Below are 12,613 nucleotides of genomic sequence, written 5' to 3'. Positions count from 1 at the left end.
TTGAAGGGTACACCAAAGGAAGAGGAACGCGGGTGTTTATGGATTGAAAATATGATGGAGAGATGAAAGCGGTGAATGTGCTGAGAAATGGACGGTGACAAACCAAATGGAAATGTGAGGGAAGAGTGAGGCGACTTGTTGCCCCGTCTGCTATTAATACGCAGCTGGTTTGTATAAGCAGCGTAAATACTAGGTAGCAGATCAAGGCTTAAAGATGCCAGGTTATGTCAGGGTCATTATTTTCCGTGTGTGTTTGTGTAACCTGGTGTGTGACTCCATGCTGTGATAATCAACTAATTACGGGAAACACACACAGCAGGGACAGATAGGCCGACACACTGTATCGAATGACACATTGTTGTCTTTGTCTCTGCAAGCACATCGCATAGAATCAGCGAAAGAATCAGCACAATCGTGTACATTAGGCTGTCAAGTCGCAAATTCATTAGGATAAAGGGACAGGCTTGACACTGTTTTGCTGAAAACTAGAACTGCTACATTTTAAATGGATTGTGATTTTTATTTGTGCAGTTTCCTGTTCACATAAGGTGGGAAGAGTATACACTGCTGTTGGTGTCCCTGATAGAAACACAAAGTATGTGAAGCTCATACTGCACAGCCCTCGTACAATAACAAATATTTGGATCTCTTTCTTATTCCTAAGAATCAGGTAAACCCAGAGCCTTTTCCCTGACCTTGGTTGCTACGGAAACATAACTGCTCTCTGCTTGGTAACCTAGTCTTTTCTAATTGCTGTTGTCTTGGCAACGGTGCAACCAATGTAATCCAGGAAAGGCCACAATCCTAAGTGTGTCCTGTTACAGCGCCTTCTCACCCAGAGCACACTTTCAACACACACACACACACACACACACACACACACACACATGTAATCATTACAATGTCCAAAAATACAAGAACACTGCCACATATTGTACACATGTTTTACTTGATCCACTGGAGTACAAACACGCTGCAGGCTGGAAGCAAAAATACAAGCAGTGAGTTATATAATGAGAGCACTAATGGAGTTGCTGCTATAATTGTAATTGTACTTTACAGGCTGGGAAATAAAGCAAGGTTAGACGTTGTTTTTATCTTTCATTCTGTCTGTATTGGTTGAGAACACAGCAGCAGCAGCAGCAACAGCATTGCCCATTTGTTGAGTTTCTATTTCCTATTTTCAGGTCCTTGGTCAAAGGCGAACCGGAACACTTCTCTTCAGCTCGCACAGCTTGCAGGGTCCTGAGTACACAAACAAAATGAAATATCACAAAATAAAGCTTTCATTTATAAAATGGCTTGTCCAACTTTCAGGCACTGGACTGTGGTTGCATATTCCAAACAGCAAGGATCTAAGTACTATAATATAACTGTCACATATAGAGGAGAGGGGTGATGACAGGAGAGTTATGATTGAAGATAATTTGATGATCATTTTTTATCTTGAGATGTCAGTCAGTGTGACACAATGCGAGACAGTTTATATCAGACATCCGCCAACCTTTAGATCTGCTAAGACCTCTGCCACTCTTGATTTGTCTCCTTAAATGTCCTCTTGGTCCCCATAAACTGGAAATCTCTGTTTCCTGCTTGTTTTATTGAAGGTATGTGATGTTTATAATCAGTCAAACATCCAGTCCCCACATCCTTAAAAAAGGCAACCAAATAGAAATATCCTGAATTCCATGTGTACTTCTAACACATGTTCCTGAATTTTCAAAAAATTTAAATTCAGCAATTTGGAAATTACTGCAGTTTTCCATTATAATCTGAATTGAAGTCCTCTGGGTTAGATTACACAATGTTAAACATGTACAAAATCTTTTTGGGTAAATTACTCTCCAGATCATTAACTACTACAACACCACCGATATGCACAACAAACAGATGTTTTTTAATGCACACAGCTCAGTCAAAGCTATGACTCCACACTACAAACCTAAAGTCTGGTTTTGGTGTCATATAACTCATTCTGACTGAAATTGGGAGAGGTGAGAGGTGAGAGGTGACAAGTGAGGAGTGTAGGAGCAAGCACAAGTTTGGCTCATTAGGAGTAAGGCCATACCTGACAGGTTCACCGCACTGCACCTGAACACCTCACACACACTGGCAAAACGAGATACTAGTACTGGTGACACTGTGGTGATTTGTGAGGAATCAATCGTTAAAATGGCGGCTCAAGTGTGTGTGTGTTTGTGTGTGTGTATGTGTGTATGTGTGTGTGTGTGTGTGTGTGTGTGTGTGTGTGTGTGTGTGTGTGTGTGTGTGTGTGTGTGGTGTGTGTGTGTGTGTGTGTGTGTGTGTGTGTGTGTGTGTGTGTGTGTGTGTGTGATCTGAGAGGATTTGAAGAGAGGATTTCTGTTTCTTGTCTGTCTCTCTGTGTCCTGTTCATGTTCTGGTTTATTAGGCATTTAACAATAACAAAGAAAGACAAAAACAATTAGTTTAAAAAAATACTAGTTTAGTGATTCTGTTTGTGCCAGTTTATTCAGTGTATTTTTTCTAAATATTTTGAGGCGGTTCACTCATTCTTTGTCGTATGTATCTCTCCCTTTGTGAAAGGTATTGATTTCATTTTTTGAATCTGAATTGTCTCTATGTCCTCCTCGTGAAAAGACTGAACACACACACACACACACATTCTTCAGAGCCTTCACCTATAATTGTTATCGACCACAGCATTGGTTCATCTCTGTAACATATAACACAATAACTATGTCAACATTTAATATCAGGAGGATTAAGAGTTTAGTTTGTGTGTGTGTGTGTGTGTGTGTGTGTGTGTGTGTGTGGTTGATGAGTGCGTGTGGCTGTCGATGGAGGTTTGTTCGTTCTGGGGCCTCCTGATGACAACCATGAAATCACAACACCGCCGCCTGATGAGCAGAGCGAGCGGGTGGATGCACACGGAGGAGGGAAGGCGAGGGTATAAATATTGACAGCAGATATTTGACTGAAGGTTGGGTGTCCCCCCGTCTCATTGCCTGCTCATTGGTGTGTGTGGAGGCAGACAGGAAATGCACACACACGTGCACATGCACACCAAAGCCAACTCACACTTTCACGTCTTATCAGCGTCTACAGCTGTCTTTGACTTGGGAGCAAGGGGTGGATGTCTTACACACATACATACACAGTCCACGGGCCTCCCCCATGCTGAGCCAAATACACAGCTTCACTGTGGTGGATGATACCATGTAATGTGCAGATGTGTGTGTGCAGCCGAATCAACCCAGACTGACTTCATATCTGTTCAGGACACACCCAGTTGGGTGCCAACATGTGCACACACACACACTAATCCCTCTACACTCTCACAACACACACAAATGCACACACCTGACTGAGCACCAGTTGGGGGCTCCAGGTGGAAGTCTGCAGGGAAGCTTTCGCAGCACGGCCTGACTAAAAATACAGTGCATTGGGAGGTCCTGTGTGAATAAACAAACACGCCATAACATTCGCCACTCCTGTAGAATGGACCGGAGTAGAAGGAGAAAGAGAAAGAGACGAGCTTCTGTCTTACACAGAGACTATGGCTGTGTGTTTAGAGTGGCAGGTGTGTTCACGCACACTAAGGCAATGTGTGTATGACAAACAAGAGAAGACATGATTGATCAAACAAAAGAGAGAGACAGAGAGAGTGTTGGTGAACAGTGACAGCGAGCACATAACTGCTGGTAGTTGAGTGACAGAGTGAAAAAACAACATGGCTGCACACTGCCAGCAGGTCTTGCTAAGCAAATTGAGGACCGTACAAAAGTAAAACAACATGGCTGCACACTGCCAGCAGGTCTTGCTAAGCAAATTGAGGACCGTACAAAAGTAATTTCAGTAATTTTTGCTATTTTTTGCATTTGGTAAACAGGCTATGGAAGCTGGGGCCTGAACAGAACAGCAGGCTCATTTTTCACTCCAGTACATCTGTGCAGCATATGACAGCAACAGGTGAGCAGAGTTCTCCCCCTACTGGACAAACATAAGAATTACATTTTCTCTTCTTTTTAATTGGCATATTGCGTGAGAGCTGTGATGAAGTATTGTAATGAAGTATTGTACTGCACCAACAAAGGACACACACACACGCAATCACACACACACACAAACACTACTTTCCTCCAGCTATGAAGCTATGATTGAGCTTTTTAACTAACTCAACCAATTGTGTCTCTTCAAACTCAAACAAGAAAAAACATCTGACATCAGACAATGATGTCATCAACTGTGGTGAATTTTTTAGGCAGTCAATAACAGGACAATAAAACTGCAACACCTCTGAGTTTGATGTTTCTACCTTCACATCTTACCAGTCCAGTCAACGATTGTATAACTCTGCACACACACGCGCACACACACACGTGCACACACACACACACACACACACACTCAGGACAGAACTGTTAATTTTCAGCTAGAGAGGGAGAGAGACGGATAGTAAGAGAGAGAGAAAGAGAGAGAGAGAAAGAGAAAGAGAGAGAGAGAGAGAGAGAGAGAGAGAGAGAGAGAGAGAGAGAGAGAGAGAGAGAGAGAGAGCAAATGGACAGAGATAAGGATTGTAAAGTGTCCAGTGTAGTGACCTTAATGTTGCTTCTGCGACTGAACTTAAGCCGACGTCTGAGCTCCTTCCCTTTTCCCCTTGAATATTGGAGTAGAAGCACTGCTCCTTCACATTGAAAGAGGCCAACTGAGGAGTTTGGGGCATGTTATCAGGATACCTCTTGATTATATTAGAGAGGTGATGAAAGCACGCCTAAATGGCAGGAGACCACAGGAGACTCTCAATTGTGTTTGGACCCGGAGAAGCAGTGGAAAAAAACTGCACGTTTTTTAACACCTTATTCATCAGCACTCATTTAGTTAACTTATTTCATTTAGTTTAATTTAGTGTGTTTTTAATTTAATTTAAGTATTCACCAAGCTGCTGTTTGTACATGTTGTTTTATATGTTGTCTTCTGTTGTCTTTTTCTATATGTTACACGTTGCACCCAGAACCACAGCAAATTCCTCTTAAGTGCAAACTTAATTGGCAAATAAGTGATTCTGATTCTGAGTCTTTTTAAATTGTGCTTGAAAACCCACTTATTCTTGTGATAAACAGGGAGGAGATGAACTAAGTCAGGTTTAGTTCTGACTTGGTTATTGTGAGTGTTGGTGAGAGGACGAGACACAGCAGCTGATACATCTCCTACTGTCCTTACAGCACTTTCACCTTTTGGCTCTGATCATCTGTCCCCTGTGGTGCCCCTCACCCACTCTCATGTGTGTTGGGGCCCATAGACCAGCTGTATCCACAGATCAGGCCCTCAAGACTCCAAACTGACACTGGAGAAGCCTTTGGTCTCCTTGGTGACTGACATTGTTTCTTTTTTGGAAATTGGAACATTTGTGGCAATATTTGCCTTTTACTTCCCACGTCTGGATAATTTGTGTGCACGTCACAATTGAAGGTTTGAACTCCCAAATAGAACTGTGTTATACTATAATGACAGTAACATATTTTCTTTACGACCTGCATTATATTTAAGGTTAAACTGATATAAACTTAACGTAAGAAGAGTTGCTTTTAAAGGCTTTTTCTCCAATTCCATGGAGGATGTGCTTTGGTTCCATAAGGGGTCCACTCTGCAGACTACAGGTCCATACAGATGCAGTAAGTGAAATCAAAGGGGCTAATTTAAGAATGAACGACTTTCTGCCAAGCACACATGCACACACCACCTCTTACAGCACCACTCTCCTGTCAAGTGAAGCTGGCAATTCACTCGCCTGATTGTGTCAGAACGCAGCCTGAGGAGTTTACCGTAAGCAGCAAATGTAAATATGCTTAAAGGCTGAAAAGTGGTCCGTTACATCAGTAGTGGAAATACAATTCGGGCAGTAACAAAAGCCAAAATCAGCATTGTTGTTGTTTAAGCAACCTTTCAAATCCCCATTTACTCATTGGTTCATCGCCAAGCGGGTGTACGGAGGCCGATTGAGTTCCAACTACAATACATCAGCCAATCGACATATTCAGATACAATAAAAATGTAATTATATTGCATTTATAGTTGGACTTTTATTTTGGTATTGTGGTGTACAGTTATCAGTTAACATTAGTCATTAGTTATTCTATGTTTTCCAGTTTTCCTGCTATACATTGTTCTTTTGCTTAGAGAGAGCAGGTGAGAGGTCAGAAAATGAGATGAGAGGGACAGAAAAAGTTCGGGGGTGGGGAGGGTGTCAGATGCAAATTGCCTGTGTGGGCGCATGTATGTGAGTGTGTGTATATCACACATTCGGGGGAGTCTACACATGTAAACCAAAGCAACATGTGAGTCCTGACCAAGAAATAGCAGCCAAGGCCCCAGAGATTATCAAGTAAAGGTAATCTCAAAATATGTCAGCATGTCAGCAGCACTGTTGACAATAAGGTGAACCAAACATAACTGAAAGTAATTGGATTACATTACTTGAATTAACATTGTAGTGAGGAAGTTAGTTAGTTTGGGTTAGATTACATCATATTAGTTATAGTAATTAGTCATTGTACCGAAATGTATATTTAAAGTAACCAACCGAATCTGTAAAGCCTTTTTGTGCCCTGAAAATTCTCTTTGCTCTAAAAGCTTATTAGTGTGTCACAGTGACATCTACCCCCCCAGAGACAAAAGACAAAAAAGAGACAAAAGACAGAGAGAGGGGGACAGAAACTTAAATATAGAGTGGGGGAGGAAAGAAGATAATGAGGAGAGTACATAGAGAAAGAGAGAGAGGGAGAGAATCGGGGGAAGGGAGAGGCTGTGTGTGTGACGTCAGAGACCAGCTGATCGGTTTGTTTTGCTAACTCGAGCCCGTCCCGATCACAACAGAGCCAGAGGAAGGAAGCGACGACATCGAACTGCCTTGAAAACAGTCAACTCATACTTTACCAAGCTGTTTTTGTTTAGTTTTGTTTATCATTAATCGCTGCCAGTTTTTACAAACGTTTTCTAGCTTTGGTAGTTTTCTTATCGTTGTCTCGCCACCTTCGTTTTTCTGCAACTGCCTGCTGGTTTCGACTTTGACGCAGTATGCCTTCAGAAAAAACCTTCAAACAAAGAAGGACATTCGGTAGGTTGTTTTAATACTTCAAACGTCGATGTTGTGCTTTTTGTATCAGTTATGTCACACTATGGTTTGTTGTCGTAGTCCTCATTTGCTGTTACATTGATTAATTCCAGTTTAGGGTTAATATCCATGCTAAATATGCGTATCCATGTCCATGTCGTTCTTTATAGTGTAAACGAAACGAAATTTGGATGTTGTGTCATAGTTCCAAACAGACTACAGGCCTGTACCTGTTTGTTTGCATGAGACTGGGCAGAGACAAACAAAGTGGTGTTGAAATGCTGAGGGAGAAAGAGCTGCAGGATTGGGGGATGGGATTTAGTGTGAAGGTGAAGAGAAACACTGGAACACAGAGCGACACTAACGGGCTCTTTGGGTTCTGGATTAAGGCCGCGGCCTCTGTGCTGGTTTGTGTTTTTACCAGGCCAGTGAGCTAGTCGATGACGTAGTTGGTCATTTACGTAGTCATCGTGTCTCTTAATAGATAGATCGTTAATTGTTATAGTCAATGTTGGGACTTGATGAGTCATGTCATAGCAGTGAGCCATGTGTGTTTCTTTACTTTTTTGCTCAGTAATTTTGAAGCTACATTTTCAGTATACCACAGCGACCACATCCATATTCATGATATATTTGATATCCCGTATCACTAATGTAAGATCAAAAGTGCTCGTATGTGTTTGACAATCATAGTGCAATATGTAGGGACTTTGTTGTCTTCACTATTGGCTTGTTAATATAATCGCTCCAAAACAGTTATATTCTGCTTGAGGTTTTGAACGTCTCGTCTTCCTTATAATAGTTTTTGCCTATAAATGACGGGAATTATATCACATTGAATTTCGATGTGATATACAGAAAAGCTCAGTGTTCGTCAGTGGAAATGTGCTCAGGTTGGCGTCGTGTTTGTTTGTGCGTGTGTTCCCTTTGGAAACGCAAGCCAGGATTTTTCGGGTATGACCTCAGCCAAAAACACCACTTCCGGGTTTGTGGTCACATTATAGGTCCAAAATTACACAATGGTAGCACGGGAGGCCTGCTGTCCTGTGCGCACGTGCTGTGATGCTATATGCTACCAGGTAAACACAGACTGCGTGAGTCAAACGGGTCACGGGCCTTTAGTGGGGCACAGGTGCACATCTGATGCTTTGATTGTTAACCCATTACATCATCTAGACAGAAAGGTTGCGAAATCCCATAATCCCCAGAAAAATGGAGAACTTGACCTTTATTCCTTGTGGTCATTCATGTTCTCTTCATGAAATACTGGAGTGCAATGTGCTTTTTTTTTACCATAGAATTAGTCAGAAGAACTAAGGTGAATGTCCTGTTCATGACAACTGGTATGAATGACTAAAACCCGTGTGACAGATTTGAAAGATTTGGGAAAACCCTGAAGCTCCAAGTGGAACTGGTTCCTGTTTTGTCATTTTTTGTAGAAAAACTCGATGACTCAGACATTTTACTTGTTCATATGACAAGAGACAGACAGCGCACACACACACACACACACACACACACACACACACACACACATACACACACACACAAGGAGTGATGGGGGGGGGGGGGGGCTTCTTTGTTTCTAACCAGTGAGCTCATTTTGTTATTGAAATGTAATCATGGAACAACAATGCTCCATTTTCTAAACTTTACCATAATAAAGCCATTGTCTCTAAGATAAACATGACAGCAGTGTGGAATCACTTGGAATGAGGCAATTGAATTAGTTTGAATGACAAATCAACAGCCCTTATGTCAACATATTTCAAACTGACCGTCACTCTCATTGGTTTAAGTTCAACAATACAAAGAACCTGAGAAGATGAAGACCATGGCTTCATTTTGTTTAGTATTCTAATATAGTCCACAGTGAGAACAGATGCATAGTTATGATCACAATGATAATATATAAACATATATATATATGTTTGTTGTCTCACCATATCTGTATGACCATCAGTTAAAGTAGCTGCTGATTGATGTTGACAGTTTAAAGTGCAGTTAAGTTAAACAACAGTAATAGTATTTATACAACATTCTTGCCTTTTCTCTATCTCTCTCTCCTTTCCCCCCTCTTTCTGTGCTTGCTTCAATGAAAATATACAACAAAAATAAAAGTAACCCAGCATGTCATCTGTGTTCATTTTTCTTGTAAAAGGAAAATGTAATCAGTTCCCAATCAAAAATCCTTTATCCCAAATCTCATTATGAGCAGCAAATTTCCTATTTCTTTAGCTTATTGTGTGTTTGTGTCATTGTCTGTGAACTTGTTCGCCTGTTTGTTTGCCTGCTCATCTGCCTGTCTGCTAGCACATGTCTGTTAACCTGTCTGTCTTTCTGCCCCACAGAACAGAGAGTAGAAGATGTGAGACTGATCCGTGAGCAGCACCCCAACAAGATTCCAGTAAGTGGAAGCCGCACGTTGACTAACCAAACCATGTCATAGTTTCAAACCACGCTGAAAAAAAAGTTGTCTCAAGTCGTATTTAGATGTGCAGAAGCATCAGCATCAGCCAGGAAGAAGATAAGTTAATCCTTTATTCGTCCCACAACAGGGAAATTCACATTGTTACAGCTGCAAAGTGGATAGTGCAAAACAATAAAGGGCATTAAAATGAAATAAGAGCCTAAATAAGTAAGAAGAAGAAGACAAGATGGAGCGCCGGCTGACCACACACTTCCTGCTCTTACTGTCTGATGTTTGAATCGTCTCACGATCTCGTCAGACCTGTTTCTGGCAGTTGTCCCATTCTTGTATAATAACCACAGTAGTCTGTTTTGATTTAGTTTCTATTGGCACTTGACAACCACCAAGGAGCGCTCCCACACACACACACACACACACACCTACCTCCTATTTCACACGCTCGCTTTGTCATTTTGAGATAGTGTCACCACTGCTTTCCATCTGCTGTCTCAAGCAAACTCTTGTTCTCATTTTAAGAATACCGCCCAACACACATACACACTCTTACTACTTTACTTACTCACACTTAACTGCTGTGTTTTATTAAGACAAATCAACCAGAGTGGAGTGCCAGAGGTGGAAATTAGAGAGAGATTAGTCACTTTCACTGTTCACATTACTGCCACCAGAGGGCAGGCAAGGCAAGGAGAAGGTTTTCGGTGATGGAAACTAACAGCTGACGCCTGAGTTTGACAAGCTAACATGTAACATCTTGTGCTTGATCATGGATGCTGGCCTGACAGATCATTCATAAGTGTGTGTGTGTGTGTGTCCTGTAGGTGATCATTGAGAGGTATAAAGGAGAAAAACAGCTCCCCATCCTGGACAAGACTAAGTTCCTGGTGCCGGACCACGTCAACATGAGCGAACTCATCAAGATCATCAGGTGTGTGTTTGTTTCACCCATAGTCGCTCCTCTCCTCTCCTCTCCTCTCCTCTCCTCCTCACTCTGCCACGTCTTCTCCACCAGGAGGCGCCTCCAGCTGAACTCCAACCAGGCCTTCTTCCTGCTGGTCAACGGTCACAGTATGGTTTCGGTTTCATCTGCTATCTTAGAGGTGTACGAGCGCGAACGCGACCAGGATGGCTTCCTCTACATGGTATACGCCTCCCAGGAGACCTTTGGCACTGACGCGACGGCCAAGTGAACGGCGTTCCCTCTTTTCCCTCTTGGACAATGGTAGTTTTAAGCTCCACCCCTTCATTGTTTCTGTTAATTTCCGCCCCTCTCCAAATTCAGATCACTTGTTCAGGTTCAGCGAGTGGAATAACTGTTTTCGTATAATTTTTTCCTGTGTAAAGCCACAAGGTTTGACAGAACAGAGGTCAAGAGGGCAAATCCCCAAATCTGACTCCGTCTCAGGCCAAGAGTCTTTAGTGTACTGCTTCCTTATTGAGTCTCTGGTGAGTTACGGCAACATACCAAGTTGTTGACTTGAGTTTAGTTTCTGTGTTGTTGTTGTTGTCGACTCACTCGTCTCGTAGGCTGTTATGATGTTATTGTATATACACATTTCAGGTAGTGTATATTCTATAATAGCGGTGTGGCAGTAGCAGCGCCGCTTAACCATATATATACATCAGCAAGTGAACAAAGCCAACCTTCATTCCAAGATGGTTCTTGGAGACGAAGGTCCTGAAGAAAGACAAGACAAGAGACATTAGAGGAGAGTTTTTACGGATTACATTAGGTTTTTTTGACATTTTTTTCTTTGTAGCTTTTTATTGTAACTGAAACTTATGTAGGATTTCTTGACATCCATGGCAACCTTTGCCAGAGATACTTCAAAAACACTGATTTTGGATGGATCAGATGAACGCCTGTGCCGCATGGTTTCATTAGCGTTGAACCTAAACGGGCTCTCAGAGGCCAAAGGTTGCTTGTCGATCAGTTGCCACGTCGTCTCATCACATTCTCTCTTTATGTGTTACATGTTTTTATCCTCCCCGCCTGTTTTGTAGTTTCAGACATTGTCACTATAGATATACGATGTTGGAGAAACAGCTTTGCTTCTGAATGGGGTGATTGTAGTTTGTGAACGCCTTGATTGTACAGAAGATAATCACAGTCTGACTTTAAAAAGAAAATGGGTGATCCAGTGAGAGAGTTTGCACATTACAGGGAGCTTGGGTGCTTTTGCATGTGGGAATAGATCCCAACCACTTCCTTTGTCACAAGTAATCATTAAGGTGATGAAGGGCATCGGGGAAAGGGGGGTGTTTTGTTTATTGATCAGATAACGTTTGTAAAGTCCACGTTGGGCAGGAAGACACCTTTAGAACATCCCGTATGATAGATGCTCCACATGTCCTTCCAACCCTTGCTGCTTTTGTACCGCAGCCGTTTTATCGTTTTGGTTTCTTTATATTTCATTCTCTTCGTTGCATCATGTAAGTGTGTCTATTCTTGCTTCTAGATGAAGCACACAGACACAAACTTCTTCCCAACTTGTACAAACCACCGTGTGTTTGTAACAGAGGGGCGGAGCTTTTGTTTCCGTGACGTTTCTGCCTGCCCCTCTGTTTCACACTCACATACACACACAGCAATATCACACAGCCTCCTCTTATGTATTTATGTCAGTATTTTATAAACAATAAAAAGAGAATAAAGAATGTGTGTGTAGTTTTCTGTACGCTGTTGCCGGATAATTCAAACACGAGATAACAATCACACTTACACACAAGTGCTGAAAGGCAAAATCTGAAAATATTTTATAATGCAAACATGTTTTTTTCCCTCGACATTCTGATGCAAAATACAAAACACATTGTGGGAACAATATAAAGTCTGACCTAAGAATCACCGAGTGAATGAGTAATTGTATTTGCTCACAAACATTTCGAAGGTATTTTTCACAACATGCACGCTGGCTTGGTAGTGATTGTAACGGGGTCAGACTGTCCAGCTTGGGCCACAAGCCAAAGTAATAAAGGACAAAACCCCAAAATACCATACAAATGTCAAAAACACAAAGAAGAATGAACTCTTTGGTAGCAGAAAATCGAAGTCATTAGTTTGCTGTAAAACCAAAGTAATGATCGTACAT

The 12,613-nt window shown here is 41.8% G+C and overlaps 1 protein-coding gene and 1 long non-coding RNA gene across 2 annotated transcripts in view; both read left to right on the top strand.

The window, feature by feature from the left end:
- The window catches only part of LOC142991870 (uncharacterized), a 271,893-nt gene that overhangs the window by 95,997 nt on the left and 163,283 nt on the right, over positions 1-12,613 (top strand). The gene's annotated exons all lie outside the window — the stretch shown is intronic.
- map1lc3b (microtubule-associated protein 1 light chain 3 beta) lies at positions 6,818-12,179 on the top strand. Its single transcript, XM_076141874.1, has 4 exons — positions 6,818-7,096; positions 9,445-9,500; positions 10,343-10,449; positions 10,534-12,179. The coding sequence occupies exons 1-4, from the start codon at positions 7,057-7,059 to the stop codon at positions 10,709-10,711; spliced, it is 381 nt and encodes a 126-aa protein (XP_075997989.1). The 5' UTR covers positions 6,818-7,056; the 3' UTR covers positions 10,712-12,179.

This window comes from Genypterus blacodes, unplaced genomic scaffold, assembly GCF_046128005.1.
Source record: "Genypterus blacodes isolate CSIRO-AG114 ecotype Tasmania unplaced genomic scaffold, CSIRO-AGI_Gbla_v1 ptg000021l_1, whole genome shotgun sequence".
Taxonomy (NCBI): domain Eukaryota; kingdom Metazoa; phylum Chordata; class Actinopteri; order Ophidiiformes; family Ophidiidae; genus Genypterus; species Genypterus blacodes.
The sequence above is the reverse complement of the archived record's forward strand: the minus strand, read 5'-3'. Positions and strand labels throughout refer to the sequence as shown.

Excerpts from the sequence above, each read along its gene's own strand:
- map1lc3b (XM_076141874.1), top strand. The coding sequence starts at position 7,057 with ATGCCTTCAGAAAAAACCTTCAAACAAAGAAGGACATTCG. Across the intron at positions 7,097-9,444 it reads CAAACAAAGAAGGACATTCG|AACAGAGAGTAGAAGATGTG; the intron begins GTAGGTTGTTTT and ends TCTGCCCCACAG. Across the intron at positions 10,450-10,533 it reads GAACTCATCAAGATCATCAG|GAGGCGCCTCCAGCTGAACT; the intron begins GTGTGTGTTTGT and ends CTTCTCCACCAG.